Source organism: Perca fluviatilis, chromosome 11 (assembly GCF_010015445.1).
Source record: "Perca fluviatilis chromosome 11, GENO_Pfluv_1.0, whole genome shotgun sequence".
NCBI lineage: Eukaryota > Metazoa > Chordata > Actinopteri > Perciformes > Percidae > Perca > Perca fluviatilis.
In genome coordinates, this window is record NC_053122.1 from 18,236,478 (window position 1) to 18,257,391 (window position 20,914).

A 20,914-nucleotide genomic window follows, 5' to 3' on the forward strand; every position below is an offset into this window, starting at 1 on the left:
ACCTCCCTTACAATCCTCCATCCAAAAATAAATTGGAGCCCCTAAACCAAACAGGCTACTGGAGGGCAAATAGAACTTGAGCCCTTGTGGCCTCTGCAGTCTAGCAGGCGGGGCCTCCTGACACCCCTTGTTGGGCCTGATGGAGTGGAGCTTCATCTGCCTAACGGCCTGGCAAAGCTCCACAGGCCTCCATCAGGCCGGCTTGCTCTGTCACAGCTTACATGGTCTATTGTACACCAGCACTCATTAATGGCACTAAGTCATGTTGGTGGCACACTAATGCATGTGTAGAAAGAAAAACAAAATCCACAATCAAAGTGCTTCTACAGTGGTGCTACTGTAACTTTATTCTGTTTTGCACATGGAAAATGAAAGTCACATTCTAAAAAATGTAAAGGACTAGAAATGAGTTATAATAATTTTAAAAACTAATAAACATCCCTAACACATGTATAAATGTGTCGTCTAGTAATACAAAAATATTTTTTATTTCTTTGGCTTTTTAGTCCACTGTTAACAGGGATTACAACCTATAAAACTGACAGTGTGTATGCTGTCATTTCTAAAGGCCATGATATAAAGATAATGTTTTAGTGATGTAAATGATAACTCTTCCTTACACTTCATCTTAGTGTCCATTTCCCTCAAAGCATTGCCACAGTATCACTTTAGGTCGGTAATTACAACACCAACTTAAGAACACATTATTTTTGTTATTTTGTTGTCTTTCAAGAGCCAGAGAGAAAATTATTATAGGAAAATGTACTCTGCTAGCCCAGTGTCCTTTTGCATAATTTGAATGCACACACACACCAAATAGCATACAGTATAAAACACACAAGCAATTTTATCATGGCAATGGTCAGTGTAACGTAATTTCCTTCTAGTTATTGTCCAACAGTTACATCAAACTGCTTCTTCCAGGGGTAAGAGGCTGCCAGCACCCTTTAACTTTCTCACTCTTGACACACCTGTCTTTAGTGAATGCTTTGTCAAAAACGCAATGAAGAGCAATCTTTACCAATAAGGTTAAGATTAAGACAGGGCATAATGAAAAATAAAAAACTGATATGTTGTGCCTTATCTGTAAATTGGAAATAATATAAATGGTCAAGTTTGAGGGGAGTGGTAAAGTTAATCAGGTCTTGAAAGCGTATTTCAGGGGCATCTGAGGGTATTCTGTCTCTGGCTGAGAATCTGGGGTTAATCGCTTTAAAAGCAGTAATTAGGTGTTAAGAGGTATGCTTGTCTGTTTAAATTAGCCTCTGAGCCAGATTACGCTCTGTGACTTCCGATAACCTCTCCCATCAGGGCTCAATGCTCTCCAAAAGGCCGGTTTAATGATTAAAATAAGACACACACTTATCACTTTTAAACCTAATCAAACTTAAATTTAAGTGGGCTTTAAAATACACATTTGTGCCCACTTACAAAGGACCTGAAAATATACTAGAAAATGTTTGACAGTATGTACAAATACCAAGAGAAAACCCAACCAAACACACAAGAAGAAAAACCTCCTTAAACAAATTTGTACAATTTATACAAAAATTGTCTGTTTCTAAAGATCTAGATACCAGCAAATGCCCAAAGCACAGCACAGTGTTTGTTAAACCTCATAAAGATATTCTGACTTTAGGGTAGCAGGAAAAACATACACCCAGATACGTGTAGAGAGAGTTAGGGTCAATATTTCATTTTTTGTAAATATTTTATTTCCACAAAAAAGGAAACCCCTCAATGTTGCTACTACTGACCACGTGGCTCTGCTTAGCCTCTCATGTAATACAGTTTGTCAGCACGGTCTGCACAATTTATCAGAAATTTGCTAAATTTATGTTGAGGATGTTCTCTAAACAAGTCTATTCACAAACCTTTGGAGCTAAACCAAAATAAATGACCCCCAGAGTTTTGCTAATTTTAACATTTTTATCTTTTTTTTTTTTCATCACAAGAAGTTTATTTTCAGAGTTGCATAATGGTGTCAGTGGAAAAAAAATGTCTGACTCGTTTGGTGTCATGTATCCTCGCCATGGGTACATGAAACAAACAGTGGAAAAGCAGTTTGTAAACATTCACGGGAGCAGCTCAAAAGTCCTTCTACAGTGCCACATCACATGTGCTGCCAGGTTTTATCCATTGACTGAATGTGCTCTTTGGCCTTCATCCTAAGTGCTGCGATGCTTGAACTTCTGTCTTCCTCCATCGGGTATTTATCGTTGAAGCTGAGTGGGCACTGGTAGGGAGGAGGGCCCATTGGCTGCATACCTTGGACCATGCCAGCTGGGGTGTTGAGGAAGCTGTGGCTTGGATAGGCAGGCTGCAGGCCCTGTGGTGAACCCATAAACCCTGGGATGGTATGCATGGCTGTGGCATTGGAGATGGGCGAGGTCAGCCAGGGATCTAGTGGCATCGGGTTGCCCACCGGCCCCACGCTAGCTGGCATCGGAGGACGATTGAAGGATAGCATGGGGGAATCATGGAGCTTCATGGTGCTGGTGTCCATCTTTTCTTGTCGTCTCCACTTGGCCCTTCGGTTTTGGAACCACACCTGGACAAAGAAAATGAAATAAGAAGAGATGGTGCAGCGAGGCACTAAGACACAATAGCAAAAATCAGAAAAATACAAGCGCTTTCACAGATTGTGTTATATACCTTCTAATTCTACCACTAGGTGATGTAGGAGCTGGATACATACAAATTTGGCATCCACAGACATTTAGATAACAAAAAAAAAGTGGTTTTAAGAGAAGTAATTATTTGTAGTTTAACTGTTTCTGCTGCTGTGTGAAAAATGAAGTATGGGGAATTTGATAATAAAGTGATGAATAAATTGTGGTTCATTGAATTATAAATAATTCAGCAGTTTAGGCCTCATTAGCCATAAATTTATGTTAATGGCGCAGTTGTCTGCTCAGTACAGCGCGGGCCGTGTAACTAATAGCATTACCATGTCTGTGTACCAATACATAGTACACCATAGTATACCATTAGGATATCACATATTCCTTACCTGAACTCGAACCTCAGGCAAGTTAACCTTCATTGCCAACTCCTCACGGCTGTAGACGTCTGGGTAGTGGGACTTCTCGAAGGCTCGTTCCAGCTCATGAAGCTGATAGGTGGTGAACGTGGTACGATTTCTTCTGTGTTTTTTTTTGGTGTGCTCTTCCTCTGTAATGGCCTCCGGAGACCCCTCTGCAACATCCATTTCTTTCTGCGGGTTGCTCATTTCTTCATCACACTTGTCACCAGAGAAAAGGTCCGATTCTAAAATGAAGGACAGGAAACTTATAGTAAGAATTGTAAGATGCAAGAAAATGTATATCCATTTATCACCTTTCAGAATTGATTTGCTGAGTTGATAGTTGTAACAACCAACTGTGGTTAACTGGTATCATGCAGTAAACAGTCGTTAGTTTGGCAGCCGACCATTTTGAAAAATCTTATTTGTATCAAATCTTATTAAAGCCAAGGACGTAAGGATAGAGCAAGTTGGAGATAAAAGAGCAATAAAGGATGGGTATGACTACTGTACATTTAAACCCACGAAAGAAACTTCTCAGGCAAGGAATCTACCATTTTAGGGATAATCAGTTTTGTGCACTATAACTTTAAAGTTGAGTAATAATAACATGCCGTTTGAGGGAATCTTTGGGAGTTTACACATCAAAGCTTCTTTTGGTTTTCCAAAGAGAACTTGTTGCATTATTTATTTATAGTAAAAAATTCAAAAGTTTTGACACCTCAAGATAATAAGTAAAGCATTTCTCAGAGCAGCGATTTACAAAGTAAAACCTTACAGTAAGTGTTTTTTTTATGAACAAACCAAGGCAAAGTAACATGTATGTGTTTGACTTTCCAAAAGTCACTCCCCACATTACTTACTCACCATGTCACCCTTTTTCAACCAGAAATGTAGTAACCAGCGTTAGCTATATCTGGCCATCCAAACTTTGTTGCATGAACATAGCTCACATTCCTCCAGTCTCTTATTTTTATTACATCAAAGATGTCACCAGAAGAAAACGCCTTTAAATATGTGATTGTTGATCATTCAAATACATGTAACATTTTAACCTAAAGGCTCAAAAAGTGAAAATCGCAACCCTTCTACTCATGATAAAACAGCTTAATGACTGATGCCCTTTATTGAGTTGAGGGCTTAAACACCATGTGAAGTCCAAATGACATCACATCTTTCACTGAAGTCATCCCTTGCAGTAATCCCATAGGAACAGATGCTACCAGCGAGTCCCCGCCTCCTCTAATCTAACAATGGACTTTAGTTGGCTTCTGCACAAGCCAAGTAAACAGTCATAGTCCAGATTGTGTCTTCCAAACGCATGTAGAGCAAGTGAGCCATGTTTGTGTGATGCACCAAAGCTTGCTAATCATACTAAATCGTTTTAAGGCAATGTGGTCAACAGATCATTGGTTGAAATAATGATGCCAGGCAACAAAAGCTTTGTGTTCAAGGTAGTTAGTGAAAACTTGAACACATGATTGATAGTGTACACCATGAATAGGGAATGAGTGGGATTATGGTTACTGCCATTATGTTTTTCCATATTTCAACCATCCCATTTAAACTGTGTTATTATTGACCGTAATGTGGTGAACTCTAGATTAAATCTAGATGTAACTCTTGATGATTTTTTGCCACAAAGTTTCAAAGTGGTCTGGAACCACTCTTTAGGACAGACTTTGTGGCTTTGGCATACAATTATATCCGTACAAATTACAGGCATTAAGCACTCTATAGTTTGCCATATCTGTCATGGAGAAATCCATTTAAATAAAAAAATATATATTAATATCTAAATTGAAGTGCAAATCTTGCAGATAGATCTTAGGGTTTAAAAAAGCGTATCAACATTTTCAATCTGTATCCATTCGTTCATACTCCTCCATTGGTCAGACCTCTGTCATAGCTCACCCACTGGCTTTAGTATGTATGCTACTGTATGTTCACATACGTTGTAGCTATGTCAGTATAGCATTCGTATTTTCAACTATCAAGCATAGACACAGAATTATTGTGTCTCTTGATTATAAAAAAAAAAAACAGTTTTCAGGTGTACACAGGACACATAAATCTTTTATGTTGACAGAGTAACAGCTGGCTACTGATTTTACAGTACTCCAACAATTTTGTTTTTAGCTTTTTGCAAGATCTGTTAAGTGGTCATTTTGTTGATTTTTTAAAATACTAAAACGGCTTTGTGTCTATAAATTATTTCAAAGAATATTGCATTAGATAACTGCATACAGCAGGTTAAAATGTTCATAAGCTTTGAAAGGTCACGTCTATCACAGGCTTTAGTAGGAATTTTAGCAGTACAAGTTGTAAAACAGAAGTGAATGAAAACTGAAGTATGTACCAAGCAACATTCAAGTTTAATTAACTTTACAGTAGGTTTTAATTAACTTTACAGTAGGTAGTGATGGCTGTCAACAGGCTAATTTCACTAGCTTCTTAACCTCTTATTTCCAGCCAGGCCCACCAGTATGAAACCTGCTGTGTAGACAAGCATTGCTCTGATTCACAGAACATTATTTTAAATTTGCTTAACATCCCAACAAGTATGAAATATGCCTAAATTTGATTGATTCATTAAGATAGCAGACAAAATACCAGGGCCCTGGCACTAAAACACCTGAAGTAATGTAACCGATTTGTAGCTGCATGTGTCAAGTCAAAAGAAAAGAAAGTTCTATTACAGGAAAATGTGTGTATATGATGCAGAAGACATTTATTTATTTTGGATTTATAGTAAAGGTGAAGCCATAATAAAATTACTCAGATTACACTTCATATGGATTAAGTAAAATTTTAGAGCAAGCAGACTATGATATTGTCAGATATTGTGAGCGGGTTTTCTCTAACTTTAAAGCAAAGGTTACATTTAAGGGGAAATTCAGCAGCTAAGCTGGGACACTCATGAGCAATGTTAAAATGATCTAGGTCACTAAGAGCCGGTTGTTGTTATTTCCTCTTTCTTTGGCTGATTGCATAAAATGACATTTCTGAAAAATTACTGGTTGTATCTTAATAGATGACGCACACAAATATAAATTAAATATAGTACAATGCCCCCCTTTTCCACTCACACTACTGCAATTATTGTTAATTTTGCAAATTGGGGGCTCAAGTACAAGGTATATTTACATACATACATACATTCAAGACATCCAAAAAACTCATCATGAGAGTGGTTGCTAAAAGTTGACATTGAACTTCTTTATGGAAGGGTGCTAGTCCAATACATTGGGAAAACTGTGTGGGAGTATTGGGTTTTAAACCAGACATAGAAGGTTCTGACAAACAAGCACTACTTCCACTTGTTGTACAGTTCCCCATAATCCCCATTATCATCTTGCAGAAATGTATTACAGTTTATGTGGCATTGTTTCCTTTCTGAAGAGACTCACCATGGTAGGAAGAATGTTGGGAACTATCACCCAATTCTGGAAGGTGCCCATAGGGGTCCGACAGAACCTGCTTGTCAGGGTATTGTGGGTTTTCTCCGTTGGCTTGCTGCCTGTCATCCTCGCCTATCGAATGGAGTAAAGGGTCCTGGTCTTTAGTGAATCCCAGTATGACATCAATACTGTGGACCCTGCCTCCACCGCTTGACCCAGCACCTTTTGCCATGTCATAGTTGTTGAGACAACTATCGTCCACTATTCCCAGGGTATCCATTGACAAATGCATACGAGCCTTTTGAGACACTTTCTCTCTTCTTTGTCAGAAAAAGCAAAAAAAAAATGCTACCAAGTAAGACAAGGCAAAACAGTTGTTGTACAGAGCTGTTGTTCTGGTTCACGTCCAATGGAGGAGATTTATGTGAAGCGTTAGGGCCGTATCCTTCAAGGATCTCTTCAGTGAGGCTCAATGTATAGTTTACATTAAAGCAGAACAAAGTCACATCTAAATGAGAGAAAAAAAACAAGACATAACAAATACAGTAAAGCTGTGCAAATAATTGTAGTGGATATTAGACATGTCAAGGTGATATCAGCATTAGCAAGCAGGCTCCCTTGTTTAGATTATTAAGATAAAATACTTTAAATAGTGAGTCTGAATATCCTTTTCTACCACAATAACCTTTACCAAGTTATACTGTGTTTGGATGGATAAACATGTCATGTGTTGTTGACTGCATGCAAAGAAATGAAGAATTCAAAAGTGAATCGTGAAGAATGTGTTTAGTTTGTAGTGTCTGGAAAAAATAATCAAATTCTCTCTTAGGTCTGATTCCAATCAGTTTTTACTTGTACATTTTAAACTTCAGAATTTGAAACATTTTTACATAGGTCTACCCAATGACATTTGAAAACATCTTGATAGGCACCAAAAAGCAAGCTGCACTTGAATAATATTTCCATCTCTTCCTTGAATACAAATGAGCATTATGGAAACTCATGCATCAATAAACAGAATTGACACAATTGCACAGTAAAGAAGTACGTAAATTAATCTTACCTTCTTTCAGATTCCTACCACAGATTCCTACTACTACATGGTGTCTCTCTGTAGTCCATAAGAAGACGAATAACACTGACAATATCTACTGTAGGCACTTGTTACTCTCAGTTAAGTCCTTGAAATCCCCTGCACACAAGTGAGCAAGGACCTACCGTTGGAGTCCTGTGCAACAAGCACATGTAATCTCTTTCTGTCCTGACAAAACTCTCCTTAACCACACAAGACACCAAAGCTTGCGGGGGAATGGTAGTAAACCAAAGGTTTTAAGAGGTTTATTAATTGGAATCCTTCCCCTTTAAGAATGACTGACAGTTGTTTTCTGGTCAAGTAATTGCTCCAAATGTGTCCTGCATTCAGACCACAGAGGGAGGCCATTGCTAATGAAGCCTCAACAAAACTTTCTTTCAAAAAATCTATTGTCTGAAAGATAATAGCTCGTACTGAGAGTTTTCGCTAATCCCTTCATTATAGACAATGTAAGGGAGAAAAGACACAGATATGGACTTTTAAGTTGAATGGCTACACACTGTATTCAAAAAATTGTTTCATTCAAGCAGGCACTTAACTCTTTATGAGCAGCATCGCTTAGGAATAGCTGGCTTTACTAATGAAATAAAAATAAAACAAAGAAGTGAATCACTTGTTCAAAGCATATTGATTCTATTATTTTGTAAAAAAGAAACATTATAATGGTTACCTTTTTTGTCTAAATAGAAAGAGTTAGTACACAACTAATAATTTGCACTGTATAAATAATAATAATAGTCTGATGTCGGATGGATTATTTTTCATGTCTATAGCAGGGGGCCCTACAAAAAGTCAAAAAAGCAATGAGTTTAAAGAACAGGTCCAGAGAAGCAAAGTAACAAGGTACCATCCTCTATTAAACCTAATAAATAAGAACAAGTAATTAGTGGACAAGACTAATGTTGAACCCAGTCCTTATCACCCCTTTTAACTTTTTTTTTCAGTTCAGTGTGTGGCATACAACCCTATTACATATGTCAAATAAATACATAACAAATAACATGGCCTGTTTGACAAATTGTTGCTCAGCCTTTGATGGTTCACAGTAGAATTGGGTTGGGGGCATCAGGGGCCCTCTATCCTGCAGCCTGCAAGTTTCTCCTCTGCCAGCTGGCACAACCAAAGCATTGGCAGCTACAGTAGGTGTTGCACAGATAAATCCTATCCTTAATGAGCTTTACGACTTCACTTGATTTCCTCTGACCTCACTCTTTCTATCTGAAGATATATTTAGGAGTTCTTTTCATGACAAAAAAATCCAACATGGAAATTGGTGCCAAACATATTTTTCCGACAGTGTGTTGTGTGTATTTAATCTGGGAAAACCAATGTTTCAGGAATGTAAATTGAGGTGATTTTGCGCATTGTACCTGGGTTATTTGACAGGGCATCATTTTGTAAATGACCGCATAGACAGAAAATCTACCGATAATTACATATCTTGCATGTTCATATTCACATCACTTTTATGGTACTAGCAGTCAGAGAAAGTTTTGCTAGCATTGCACGGAACAGCATTTGGTACAAGATTATCAGTTTTTGAAATACCTTTTGATACATTAAAAACCCTAGCAAAGGGCTTCCATCCATGGATAAACCATCTCCTAGGAATCAGGGAGATACACAGAAACGTAGCACTTGGCACATGCCTAAGCAGCTGAGGAATTTTAAATTCTAACAAGTTTAAAGCCACCTGGCAACATTGGGCTACATTGCCAATGCTTTCTATAAGCAGAATGACGGTGGGTTAAGTGGCTTTGCCTGTACACCTTTTCTCGGTTGTCAAGGTTGTTTTGCTAGAAAGCAAATAGTGCAAAGCCCATTACTTTTGTCCGTGAGCAACAAGCTTTGCCACTAGAGGAATAAAATAAAGAACTTAAAGATGTCCCTGTGGCAGGGATTTGCCATGAAGTAGGTTGTTGCAATTTGGTGACTATAAAGGAAGTCAGGCCAGGTTGCATGTTTTGCAGAGCAATTTCTTCAATTTAAATACACACTTTTTATTGATTAATAAGGTACTCTTATATCTATGCAGTTGTTAAATGAGTGGTAGTTTTTGTTTTGTGTTGTGTTCTATCATGTCAAATATTTTGTACCAGGATTTCAGAATATTATTCTGGCAATTAAAGGAGCATTATTTTCCGAAGTAAGCTGATAACATAAGACGGTCAATGGATTTAAAAGCTAATTAGTCTCATTATTTAGTGATGCAAGTGAGAAGATTCATTGTTGTTCATTGTTTCACTGTTGTTTTAGTACACACTTAATTAATTTTGCTCCCTGTGAGAAACGTTTGAGGTAACACATTCATTTTGTAGACCACAATTGAATATTAACAATCTTATCAGTAGGTAATAATTAATATAAAAAGATCATCTGCTATTTTCAGTTCTGGAAATCTGGGCCTCAGCCTCATCTGTTTTGCTTTTGACCATTCTTTTTTTTATGTTATGTCATAGCAGGAAAAAAATGTTTGAGTACGCCATTATGTATAATGCATGGGCCTTGAAATTACACACCTACATGAAAATCAGCCTATAACAAATTAGTTATTAATTACACCTGTCTGCTCTTACATTTGTATTTGGACGTTTGTACATGCTATGCTACTGTGGACAGATAATTATAGCTACGTATGATCTCCTTTACTGCTTGGCCCAATTCATTAATGGCTAATATTTATATGAGACTTGAAAGATGCTCCTAATACCACCCAAGTCGTAGGAGAGGAAAATTGCTAATCATTTTATCACATTAATATATTAAAGCTGTTCCCATTTGCTTGTTTCCCTATTATCCTAATTGAGTACAAATTGGCTAAGAGGGTGCAGCATAGCTATCAAGCTCTTTAGTTTTATCAGATGACAATTTAAGCCCTTGAGAGCCTATTAGCAAGAAAGCGGCTAATGTTTCAAGGCGCTGTGTCAGCTTACAGGGGAAAAGGGGGATGGTGAGCAGCAGAGGGATGAGAGGGAGATGTTGGAAAGGGAGGGTAAAAAGCTGAGAGACATGGTCATGTGATCAGTTTGAGCCTAAAAGTAAAGTAAATGCTGACTCTGTCACGTCTTGTACAGTCGTAGACATGCTGGTTCATGATCATTTTGTGTTAGCCCTTCAGTAAAATAATCTTTTATTTACTTTTAAAGGACTTCAAGCCTTTATTCACTGCCAGAATGGAATTGAAAAGTTAATTTTGTTAAGAATTCTGAAATGCTGTTACAGGATATTTTACATGGCTATACAAGTAAAAAAAATAGTTGCTTACATTTTTTTCAACAAGACCAAGTAATCTAATCTGACTGTCAAGTAACAGAGGGGGCAGGCAAATGTCACGGTGAAATGTTGAAACAAATCGAACAATACTGTAATATGTTCTATTTGATCTATGTTGTTTATCTAGGTACAAGAAAATTAAAATCCCTGCCAAACCAAGGTTCACATATATGCATCCAGGGAGAAGCAGGCTGTAGTTGAAGTGCATCCTTGATGGATGTACAGTAAATTCCTGGATTTGCCTATTTTTAGTCCAATGCTTTTGTCCTATTACTAGCCATTTACTAGCCTCTAGCCTATTATTTGCTATTTTAACTGATACAGATAAAGTTAGTTTATGGGAAAATACATAATTGTAACATTTAGGTACTTTATCTTATAATCTTTTGGTCTGTAATAACAGTCAAAGGAGTTACTGTAATCCTACCTCCAATCATCCAGATTCGGACCTTCCTTGAACTGATTAATGCTTCCCTCACTTAAAATCTTAAGCCCTCTTTTACCGTTTAAGCATTAAGCTGTTGATCAAATGTCTCAAAAATATCACTTCTGAGTACTTCAAAGACTGGGTATTTAATATTTTGACAGATGCAGCTTTCACAAATAGTCATACTGTCAACAAAGTGAATCAGTTCTAACCTGAAAATTACTATGTCAACATGTCGCCCATGAAAAAGACATTTTTACAAAAACAAAATGTCTCATACAATAATGAAAGGAGCACAATATTATTATTGCAGCATGTTGGGATAAGATTAATCATTTTAGTACAAACAAATGGTGGTAGAATTGAGTGTCAACAAATATGTAGATAGATTGTAGTGACCAGAACGGCTCCTTACATCTGGAAGCCAATGTTTATCTCTCAGTGCCACTCTTAGATTAGCCCTCTCAGCCTTTCTTGTAGCAAAGTTCCTGTCATGCTAAGTCCTGCAGAACACACACACTACAGCATATATCAGACAATCAATGGCAGAAACTATGAAGCCAATTGTGCAGTGTAGTCACTATATACACTACCGGTCAAACGTTTTAGAACACCCCAATTTTTCCAGGTTTTTATTGAAATTCATGCAGTTAAATGTCTTATTGTACTCTGAAATGAAAGAATAGAACAAATGAACAATTTAAGTTAAAAAAGAAATCATGGAATCAATTTATGAACCAAAATGTATTCAAAATTTTTGACTCATCAAAGTAGCCCCCTTTGGCAGATATAACAGCTGAACACACTCGTGGCATTCTTTCTACAATGGAAATCAAATATTCTTCAGAAAGTTCTTCCCAACTCTGTTGCAGAAGTTCCCATAAATGTGTGGCACTTGTAGGTTGCTTTGCTTTCACTTTTCTGTCCAGTTCATCCCAAACCAGCTCAATGGGGTTTAAGTCTGGTGACTGTGCTGGCCACTCCATGTTTTTAAGCTTGCCATCTTGTTCTTTTTTGCTAAGGTAGTTCTGGCATAGCTTGGACTTATGTTTTGGGTCATTATCTTTCTGTAGGATGAACCCCAGACCAACTAGGCGCATACCAGAGGGTACTGCATGGCGCTGCAAAATGCTGTGGTAGCCGTTTTAGTTCAGGGTGCCTTTCACTCTGTACAAATCACCGACCCTGGATCCAGCAAAACAGCCCCAGACCATCACACTTCCTCCTCCATGTTTGACAGTTGATGTCACACACTGAGGAACCATCCTTTTGCCTACTCGACGGCGTACAAAATTCCTGCGTGATGAACCGAAGAGTTCAAATTTTGATTCATCAGTCCATAGCACCTTCTTCCAGTCTTCAGTAGTCCATTGACGGACTTTTTCGCCCCGGGCGCCTCTTTTTCTTATTCTGACATCTTAGCAATGGCTTTCTTGCTGCAACTCGACCTATCAAACCTGCAGCTCGAAGTCTTCTCTTTACAGTTGAAACTGAGACTTGCTTATTACGACCACTATTAAGCTTTGCTTGAAGCTGTTGTCCTGTGAGCCGCCTATCACGCAAGCATGTTGACTCTCAGAAACTTGTCTTCTGATTCGGTTGTGGCTTTGGGTCTGCCAGACCTCTTCCTGTCAGTTTCCCCCAGTTTCTAAGTGCCTTCTGATGGTGAAGAATACTGTACTCACTGACACCTTGACTTTCTTCGCAATTTCTCTGTAGGAAAGACCAACATTCTTAAGTGTTATGATGGTCTGTCTCTCTTCCATTGTTAATTGCCTTTTTTTCCCGTGCACTTTATAGCAACACACTACTTTCTGCAGTACAATACTGTTCAAATAATGCTCACGAGGGTATGGTACCACAGTGTGTTCCAAAAATACTTTTATACAAACCGAGGGGGTTGTAAGTAATCCAGACAAGTTGGAACACCTGTGGGAATTGGTAGCACCAACTATCAAAGCTTGATCAACCTCCATTGCTGCAGAACAGCTTTACGTTGTTAACCCATTTCTTGTTCCATGAAAAAGACCTTTTTGTAAAATACTAAAATGAACATTATTTTTTCAGTTTTGGGTAACCTTACTTTTTTTTTTTTTTTACCTCAGGCAGTTCACCACTTACCCTTGTACCATGTCAAGCTATTCATTGGACTTGAAAAGCTAAAATTTCAATAAAAACTGTGTGTGTGTGTATATGTGTATGTGTATGTATATATATATATATATATATATATATATATATATATATATATATATATATATATATATATATATACATACATACATACACACATATATACTGTATATATATTTGGATAAGAAATAGGAACAAAAATGCTACTTAAAATTACTGCAAAGTACCATTCATTAGTAAAATGTTATATTTAATATCAATCAATACAAGATAAATTAAAATGTGAATGGTTATTTTTATCTTGATGATCCCTTTATTGTACATTTGAATGTGTACCATACAGTATCTCTGTGTGCTCTGTCCTGAGTCCAAGACGCCTAAGCCCAAACAATGTGACCTAGCATAAGGACAGAGTATTAAAAAATTAAAGGGCAGATGAAGAAGCAGGTGGCTTTAAGTACAGCTTTGGTGTCTTAGCATTACCATATTGCAGTAATGTTGTTAGCAGGGGACAACAATTCACACCAGGAATGCCTGATCAGAGTCCATGAGATCATGCAATGAAACATTATCTTATTAACCTAATCACCTTCTCACATTGCACTGTTTTGATTTGGTTAAGAAAGCTGTATACTGTACTGGTCCTCATCTACTTTACTATGACCTCTTGTGGATCGTTGAGAATGTGGTCTCACCCGATATATTTGATTCCGATATTTCAAATATATCGGGAAGGAACTTGATTTGGTGAAATATTTGCACCCTGCAAAAGAAAATGTCACATTTAATATTAAATTATGTTAACTGTTCAAACAATACAGTTACGTAAACTATTTAAATTGCCATGGTTAAATGTTATTTGCTCGTAACCAGTGTATTGCTGTGTGTACATCCATAGCAATCCCCACCGATCGGCCCAAAATGTCCCAGTTAGATAGCAAACATATTCTTTGTAAATCTTTCATCTTTTCATCATTCCCTGAAAGAACCAAGCAGGCCTGTCTCATTGCTTGATCAGACTTTTCTTTAAAGGTCCCATGACATGGTGCTCTTTGGATGCTTTTATATAGACCTTAGTGGTCCCCTAATACTATATCTGAAGTCTCTTTCCCGAAATTCAGCCTTGGTGCAGAATTACAGCCACTAGAGCCAGTCCTACAATGAGCTTTCCTTAGTATGTGCCATTTTTGTGTCTGTAGCTATTGAGGAGGAGAGAGGGTGGGGCAAGGTGGAGGGTGGGGGTGTGGCCTTGACCAACTGCCACTTTTCTCGTTTGAAAGCCATGATGTCTCTCTCTCTCATGGGTTGGTCAAATTCTCTGGGCGGGCAAAGCAGAGAAAGGGGAGGTAACCTTGCTTGTTATGACCTCATAACAAGAAAGATTCCAGAACGGCTCATCTGAGCTTTCATTTTCTCAAAGGCAGAGCAGGATACCCAGGGCTCGGTTTACACCTATCACCATTTCAAGCCAATTGGGGACCATAGGCAGGCTGGGGGAACGCATATTAATGTTAAAAAACCTCATGAAGTGAAATTTTCATGCCATGGGACCTTTAAAACTTGCCATTTATAGCGTGTAGGTTGCTAGTTTGAAGTGTGTTTTTTTCTGAAGGGAACGGAGTTTGAGAATCGAACACACAGAGCGGAAGGTGAGGGACATCTGGCGTGTGTTGTCAGGCAATTATCCTAGAAATGTTCTTCCGTTGCTCCAGACTATGTTTAGGCTGACTCACCAGATGTACATTGCTGCCTTTTGTCCCTCTCCTTTCACCTGCTCCGCTATCTATTTTGCATGGGCTCCGTCGCTGTATCCGTTTTTTCCCCAGAATACCAGACAGTTGTTTTAAAGCGCCCATATTATGCTCTATTTCAGGTTCATAACTGTATTTTAAGGTTTTACCAGAATAGGTTTACATGGTTTAATTTTCAAAAAACACCATATTGTTGTTGTACTGCACAGCTCTCTCTCACTGCTGCAGATCCTCTTTTCACCTGGTTTCTGTTTTAGCTACAGAGTGAGACCTCTTTTCATCTTCTTCTTCTGTACTATCTTTGATTGCACTCGCACATGCGCAGTAGCTCAGATGTAGAGCATGTCAGCTAGCTAACTCTAGAGACAGTAAAAGAAAGGCTGTTTCTCCAACTTTGGTCAGTTACAAGGCAGGATTAGCTGGGAGACTTCTAAATGAGGGCGCACATGTAAGTAGTTCTTTTGTAGATTATGGTGAACTTGTGTGTGTTGTAGCAGTGCTTTGCTATTGAGAACGACGTAGCATGCTAGCGTTAGCCGGCTAGCGCTAGCATTAGCCGGCTAACGCTAACGCTACGAGCTAACGGTTGTGGTTAGCCAGCTCATTTCGGACTGTGACGTCACAGTCCGAGGCCGATTTTGAACAGCTCACTAGGAGACTGAAAGCAGGACACATTCAGAAACCTGTATCTCACTCAAAACAGCATGGATGGATTTTTTTCAAAGTTTGTATGTGTGTGGAAGCACCAGAGACACAAAAGAACACCCCAAATCCCAGAAAAAGTGTTTTTTTCATAATATGGGCACTTTAATTAAAAAAAAAGTGAGATTAAGCTAACTTCATTAAAGCAGAAAAGACTTACTTATTTCTCTCCTCAATCCAGATTTAACTGTCCTTGAAAAACTGAACTAGTGCCATTTGTGTTGTAAGCCCACTTAAAACTATGTGTACCTGCAGTAATGTTGTCATAAGTACTAAAGGACAGTATCCATATTGATACTTTTAAACCGTGTCTATATTTAAGGGTGGTCTGCTCAGGGCCTGACCCTCTTTTAATAAGATTAGCTTCAAGAGCTGCAGCTTGGCACAGACCCACGGTTACTTGATGTCTTGGCCAGGGCTGCACTCCTTCACCTAATTCCCTTACACTGCCGCTTGTCTATACACGAAGATGATCTTCAGATTTACTCAAACTGTAACTCAACCACAGACATATAGATACTGTCTCTTACGTAGATAAAACACAATCAGGATTTGTAGCTTATCCTTAATAGCTTAATCAAGTAATTTGTTGTTTTAACAGCCAACCCCTAGTTCTGACATGTCTATTTAATTTAGTTCTAGAAAAAAATCAAAAATGGGATGTAAAACTTTTAAAATATTAAAGAAGCAGACTCTTTTTTTAACTTTACACTCTAGCTAGATTTAGAAAATAGCTTGAATAATCTTAAAATACAATTTTTTAATGAATAATGAACACCCTATGCCACCTGAATTTAAAGAAATAACTGACATGTCTTATCAGGCTGCCACACTTTCAATTGGACAATGAGAACTTAATTTCATTACAATTTGCCTTTTTACTTAATTAGAGATAACTAACACATCAGCATTACCTGAGATTTTTAGGTGATTAAATAATTACTGTTTTAAAGCACACTGGCTAAGAGATGTGCTGAACCGTGGCTTCTTTACGGTGGCCCTGAAGGTCAAAACACGAAAGCATTTCAGAAAATATTTTAACATTTCAGAAAACAATTCAACATTTCAGAAAACATTTCAACATTTCAGAAAACAAAACATTTCAGAAAACAAAACAGCAAAGTGCTGTCCAAATGTTGGTGTTTTCTGAAATGTTTTCTGAAATATTGTTTTCTTTTCTGAAATGTTGAAGTGTTTTCTGAAATGTTGAAGTGTTTTCTGAAATGCTTTTGTATGTTGACCTTCAGGAAAACCGAGCCCTGATGATTTATTAAACACAGAGCCTAATCTGCTTTTCTGGCTAATTTGAGTCCCAAGGAAATAAACCCCTACCCAAAGCTACCTTGTAAGCCTTGCTCACATCCGTTGATGTCACACATGCATCACACATAGCTACACAGGCAAGCAACTTTAAACTGCCTAAGCCACACCCACACACAATAAACTAAAATCCACTTCATCTTTTGTGTTTATTCCAAATGGTGTTGGTATCTGATTAGCCATTGTATCATTATCACACAATGCATTGTAATTTATTGTATATGACCTGTGTTTACAGTAATAGAATTCACAAGTATTTGTGCATAAGGAAAATTCATATATTATTTTATCAATTACAGTGGTGTTTTGTCCACTAAATTGACTAATAAACACTGAGAATACTTTTTTTATTTATGGTAATTTGTGGCAAACATATCCCTTCAGGGGTGTTTGTAATATGTAAGATTGCAAAAAATATGACTGGTACTCTATCTAAACCTCCATCCATCCATTGTAACAAATAAATTGGGAAAATATTCATAGTCATAGTAATGGCCTAAGCTGAGTCCAAAATAAGTCAAAGACTGTGCACAGTCAAGTCAAACTCAAGATCAAGTTCATATCAGCTTGAGACCAAAAGCACGACCAAACCAAATCTTTGTAGTGTGTCATTTGAGAGTTAATTATAAACTTGAGTATCACTCATGACTGTTCATTGGATTTGAATATGCAGAGTCAGGAAACCACCAGTCATGTAGTCTACACTGTTGTTTATTAGGTTCACCTGTACAGTCTAATACCATCCCATACATCAGCCTTGTAATTGAACCTACCTTTGTGAGACTTATTATGGTCAGCTTTTGTTGACATTGTGCCAGAGATGTGTTGAGTCAACTCTGTGGGCTTTTTAAGGCTGCAGTTAGTGGCTAATGCATTATATTGAAAGGTGTGTCTAACCTACCCTATCTAAACTAATCTTTCATCTATTTCAGTAAGCTACACCTTCTGCAGGTGGCAATTTAAAAGACCTATCTTTTTTCCTCCTATTTGGTACATATATCATATTAGCAATTGTTGGTCCATGCTGAAAGCAATATGTTACTGTCCAGATATCAAATGTGATGATAACTTAGAAATCTCTGATAATATGCTGATATAAATGGACATGAATTGTTTTCTCAAATTCTTTTGTTAATGACTGTAAACTCAACATCAATGGCAGCTTCTGTCTAAAATGCAAACCCACCTGTTTCTTTGTGTGCTACCAACATGATCCACATTACAATAGCACTCTGTCATTGAGTTTACTTGATCCACATTCAAATGCAAATATTTAGAGTAAAAATGCTGTATACCAATACTGTTTTATTCCCTTTTTATCTGAAGGGAGGCTTTTTGTTTTGTTTGTCTATTTTGGTGTCTGTGTCTCTGAGACAAACATGAAGTGGGAGCCTACTTTAAGTAGTACTAATCACACCTGCTAATCCCCACTTAATGGATATGTAGGTCATATTTTCTCTTTACAGCGTTTTCCACTCTATTCACCAATTCAGTATGATACAATCTTGCGATAATTATGCTTACTTTTGTCATAAATAATACAGCTGTGTTATCTATTGTGCAAAGTGCGTCCAGTGACACACACTAAAACATTTAGGCATTTTAATATGTTATTTAAGATCCTTGGTATGTACGATATAAAAAGCACAGTTTACCTGTTGTTTTACACTAGTCATCAATGTTCTTTAGCACTGTAGTCAGTCTTGCTATGAAGAAATAACATAAACATCTCTGCTTACACACTTTTCTCCCTGGAAATGCGTTTGCACTCGTTTCCTTTTCTTCTGCTCCTGCTTTACTGTCGTATTTACTGTATTACCTCCTCCAGTGAAACTCTTCAACTTGTCCCCCAATATTTGATTCACGACGAACACAGTTGCTCAGTTTAAATAGATGTTATTCAGTCCTACAAAGAAAGGGGAAAGAGACGCCGAGGGCTAGTGAAAGGAGAAGTGTAACACTAAAATCCAATCTTATAACAACAACAAATTATCAACAAGAGCTGCTTGCTGTTCAAACTTGCTAAAATGAAATCTTGGCTATTGTGTGTCAAGATGATTAGACTGTATCAATAACTTTTGGCTGGAGTAAAACCGCTTCAGAGCCTAGCTCATATTCGGAAGACTGCAGACATTTGAGAGTCTTTACCTTCTCAACAAGAAACATTAGGATAAACCCTCAGGATGTAGGCCACTGCTGTCCACCACACTAGCCAGTACTAATTACTTAAGTAGAATGGGGTTAGTCGTAATAAACACAGATTAAAGCAAGTACAGATTTATCAATGCAATAATATCACACAGTTTTAAATTGTGTAGAAACAATAGTAACTACAGATTTATCTATAAGTTACTTAAACAGACTTTACAGTTCACGTTGCTGCAAGGAAATACAAATGTTCCGTAATTAGTAATTATATAATACTGTTACGTGGACACAAGATCTGTTTTGATTTTCACTGATTCCTAAGAAATATCTAGAATTTTAGATTCCTGATTATATGGTCACCAGCTAGTTTCTAACTTTATGTATCATCTGAAAAATTGGAAGAATATAAGAGCAGTAAGAACATAAGAAGGGGTATTAACCTGCAAATATGATAATTAGTCCAGGATGTGCTATTCATTGAGCAAATAAAATAAATTTTTAATCTTATGTCTTTATTTGTTAATATTAAAAGTTCAAATTTCAGCAGAAGTACCATAAAAAAACCTACATTTTAAAATCCGAAATTACTAGTTGGCCAAGAAAGCATCACAATAACTAAATACCGAAAATAAATTCTCATTATTGAACATTTTAATATTGAAAGCATCTCAGACTACCTCCATTATATTACTAAACACCAATATGTTACTGTTATGTTCAAAAACTATATAGTTTAATAGATATGACCAAACCTTTGGGAATTCATTGACATTTGATAATGTCCATCTCAGTATAATAATTAACAGTCACACATGAAGCACAGTTCACACTAGTTATAGGATATTTTGTGGATTATTGGCATGTCCTAACAGGGCCTCTGTTGCTAGTTGATTTTTGATTTAAGGGGATTCAAGAAGCTGTAAGATACTTAATATCTCCCTGATCATCTGTACTGTCCACTACTGCTGCCATATATTGTCCTCCAAAGACTTAGTATTTTAGGGGCGCTTTGGACTTAACACCTCTGTGACCTAAAACTTCTGTACCTAACAAAGAACTAATAAGGCTCTGGAAGTCAGGCTCATAGGATTTAAGATCATCTAATTACAGAAGATCTGTTTTAAATATTCCTTCGGATTAAGGCCAAATTGTCCAACTTTGGGAGGTTGTTGTAAAACGGTAATTCCAGATCTGATATCTGGCTGGTTGAGTGACTTCAGACTCATACACACCTGAGACTTAATAACAGTTAAGCTTACCACAAAAGCACAAAAAAACATTTTGCCAAATTGTGCCTACATAAATCTGTGTCACACTGTCCCCCCTTCTCAAAGATCTGGAGATCCATCCGATGTAGCATATAATACCGACTTTTGACAACCACCATTCAAGTCTACATGTGATTTGTCTATGTGGATGTGGAGAGAGGGAGACTACTGTATTCACATGGAGTTGCATTGTGGTCCTGTATAGAGTAATAGAGACAGTTGTGTTCTATTTTGCAGGCCCATGAAAGGTAGATGATTGCAGGCTGGTTCAGGAGGTGTAGCTATTGGTTTCTTTTTAACAGAGTAGATTTGCATAAAAATAAAATTTCTGCAGTGGCTGATTTTTTACCTTTTTGAATCTCTTTGTGCCTCT

At 37.4% G+C, this 20,914-nt stretch overlaps 1 protein-coding gene across 1 annotated transcript; it reads right to left on the bottom strand.

Annotated features, from left to right (window-relative positions):
• Positions 1–312: 312 nt before the first annotated feature.
• LOC120568294 (retinal homeobox protein Rx2-like) lies at positions 313–7,781 on the bottom strand. Its single transcript, XM_039815702.1, has 4 exons — positions 7,490–7,781; positions 6,436–6,934; positions 3,014–3,270; positions 313–2,551 (listed from the first exon to the last, which is right to left on the bottom strand). The coding sequence occupies exons 2-4, from the start codon at positions 6,716–6,718 to the stop codon at positions 2,114–2,116; spliced, it is 978 nt and encodes a 325-aa protein (XP_039671636.1). The 5' UTR covers positions 6,719–6,934; positions 7,490–7,781; the 3' UTR covers positions 313–2,113.
• Positions 7,782–20,914: the final 13,133 nt, after the last annotated feature.

Excerpts from the sequence above, each read along its gene's own strand:
- LOC120568294 (XM_039815702.1), bottom strand. The coding sequence starts at position 6,718 with ATGCATTTGTCAATGGATACCCTGGGAATAGTGGACGATAGTTGTCTC. Across the intron at positions 3,271-6,435 it reads CCAACATTCTTCCTACCATG|AATCGGACCTTTTCTCTGGT; the intron begins GTGAGTCTCTTC and ends CCTTCATTTTAG. Across the intron at positions 2,552-3,013 it reads TGCCTGAGGTTCGAGTTCAG|GTGTGGTTCCAAAACCGAAG; the intron begins GTAAGGAATATG and ends TTCTTTGTCCAG.